This window comes from Brassica oleracea, chromosome C7, assembly GCF_000695525.1.
Source record: "Brassica oleracea var. oleracea cultivar TO1000 chromosome C7, BOL, whole genome shotgun sequence".
In the NCBI taxonomy this organism is placed as follows: domain Eukaryota; kingdom Viridiplantae; phylum Streptophyta; class Magnoliopsida; order Brassicales; family Brassicaceae; genus Brassica; species Brassica oleracea.
In genome coordinates, this window is record NC_027754.1 from 5768861 (window position 1) to 5771303 (window position 2443).

At 36.4% G+C, this 2443-nt stretch overlaps 2 protein-coding genes across 2 annotated transcripts in view; both read right to left on the minus strand.

Annotated features, from left to right (window-relative positions):
* LOC106301704 (putative glycerol-3-phosphate transporter 5) overlaps positions 1–448 on the minus strand; it is a 1884-nt gene extending 1436 nt beyond the window's left edge. The window contains exon 1 of the mRNA XM_013738153.1: positions 1–448. This exon is cut by the window's left edge and continues 716 nt beyond it. Coding sequence (XP_013593607.1) covers positions 1–251 — 251 coding nt within the window. The 5' untranslated portion in view covers positions 252–448.
* A 1181-nt stretch (positions 449–1629) lies between these two features.
* Positions 1630–2443, minus strand: part of LOC106301852 (lysM domain-containing GPI-anchored protein 2) — a 3190-nt gene continuing 2376 nt past the window's right edge. Inside the window, exons 3-4 of the mRNA XM_013738335.1 lie at positions 2018–2208; positions 1630–1927 (exon numbers count right to left, since the gene is read on the minus strand). Of these exons, the coding sequence (XP_013593789.1) occupies positions 1812–1927; positions 2018–2208 (307 nt within the window). The 3' untranslated portion in view covers positions 1630–1811. The remainder of the gene's footprint in view (positions 1928–2017; positions 2209–2443) is intronic.

A 2443-nucleotide genomic window follows, 5' to 3' on the forward strand; every position in this document is an offset into this window, starting at 1 on the left:
TCGCCGAGTCTCTGCGCTCCTTCGGTTCCGTTGAACGGAGCCCATCCGTTGTCGATCGGAGAGTTTGATTCTTCGTTAACGGAAGGTCCAAGGACGCTCTTGACGATGCTCGGAGGTTTGCGAGAGGCGTGGAACGAAGCGTAGGCTACGAAGGTGATGATGAGGACGAGGATTTGGTGGAATGTAAAGGTTTTGTTTAAGCTCGGGAAGAGAGAAAACGCCGGAGGTAAGCCGACGATCTTTGATTGCATCTTGAATCAATCGTGGAGCATTTCTTGATTTGCAATAAAAGAAGGTGGTCTTTCAGATTGTTTTAGTTTTATTTTCTCTGGGTAGGTAATGGGTTGCTACCAGATTTCTTCAAGGCGAAGGAATCAGACTCGGACGCTCAAAGTCTTTTCTTTTCGGCGGTCTGAACTTTCTCTTCTTCTTCTTTGTTTTGTTTTGGTTGCTGTAATAGTTTAGGGGTTATTTATTTTTTATTTTTTTGTTGATTACTAAAGGATTTAAATTCTATTGCTACTGATTTATGATTTTTTTAACATAAATTCACTGTTATTAATTCATCGATTTTGTTATTTTTAAATCAATGTTATTTGTATAAATGATCTTTGTTCTTTAAATTTCATTCAAAATCTGTTTTGTTTAAAAAATATGATTCCATTAATTGTGTTATTAGGATAATGATTTTTCCATAATTTGTTGCTCTGTATTTGAAGCAATTTTTGGATCGGCGTTGGCCTATACCTGAAAGAATGATCCATGTTATGAAGATATATTTCTTCTCTTAGGTGATTTGGTATTGAAGGGTAGCTCATGAACAAGATGATGCTTACAGGGTGTTCAAAACTTCGTGAGGGATGTGAAATTCAGTAGGTTCTATGGTATGATTTTTCATTGATCAAACCTCTGAAAATTTGGTAGGTTCTATGGTCGTTGATGCAGCCGCCATTGCAAGTTTGCATTGACTTGACAATTTCAACTCCCCCTTGCGTAATCATCGCAACTACATAAAGTGGTATTTTCCACAATTCTTTCGACATAACTCAAATTTCTACTGAAAACAAATACATGGTTTTGTGCTTTTTTTTGCTCTCTCGAGAAGAATTACTTGGAAACTAGATTGTGTAACACAAAAATTTAATAATTAGTAGCTTTATAGTTAATTTAAGATGTCGATGTGATATACTCCGTGCAATATGTATAATAACATTACCATAGGGAAGTACTGCCAAAATGCCACCTTCCTTCGAGTTGAACCGTCTTAAATCTAATATCACACGGCTGGCGTTGAATACATAAGCACCTCAATGTATCCCGCAATCTCATATTGTATTTATAATATGCATATATTTTTTCCGGTTTAACGAGCATAAAATAATTAACAAAAAAGATTCCATTCAGATTTGTTTCAAAGAAATTCAAAATCTGCCGCTCTAAAGAGGATTGAATCATATTTCGTTCTCCTTTCAAGCTATCATAAATTTTAAATTACAAGACGTTGCAAGAAAATTGGCAGACTTCGGATCCACAATTGTCACCGCAATATAAAGCCTCACAATTTACTTATGGGTTTACAGAACAGATTTTGTGCTGTTAGCAGTTCTTGGATAATACCAAAAGCCACAATAACAATCAAGTATTACTACTTCAACGTTGGACAAAACACCCTCTTTTTTTTTTTAATAGATACACCTAGTACATACATAATAAACACAAAAAGACATGCTTCACGTGGAACCATTTTTCTTATTTCAATCCGGACTGTACTTAGGTGCACACCTCACATACACGAAACCATTATTACATTGCTAGAGAAGACATAGACAGATCAGAGCACACTGAATTAACACCATCGCGAAACTGAAACTTGAGCTGAACGTTGAAGCATAGTTGCCAGGAGGTCCAGAACTATTACCACCAGAACCTGATCATCAGAGTGTAGCCAGGTTATCGTTAACTCATAAAACCGCCATTACACAATGACAAAACGTGCATAAACCTGAAGCAAACAAACCTGAACAGGGATCTGGAGAAAGGGCTGTGAATATTGTCTGGTTGGAGTAACCAGCATAGGCGCAAGAACGAGGTCCGCAAGAGGTATTTGTCGTGTTACCTACAAACAAACTCTCTGCTCCTTCACACTGTGGAGACGGGCAAGTTTTCCAGGTCGACGAAGGCTTAAGCTGAGAGGTTTCACAGCTTAAACTGATCACAAACACACAAAACTAAAACCATCATAACCTATCAAATAGGGCAAATCTCCAAAATAACACATTTCTAAGTTTATATCACAAAAATAGCACTCAAAAACTAAAATGACCAAAATAGCACATTTCTAAGTTTATCCTTTGAAAATTTTATTTTTTTATTTTTCAAAATTTAAAATCTTATCCCCAAAACCTCATTTCTCAATTCTAAACCCTAAACCCTAAACCCTAAA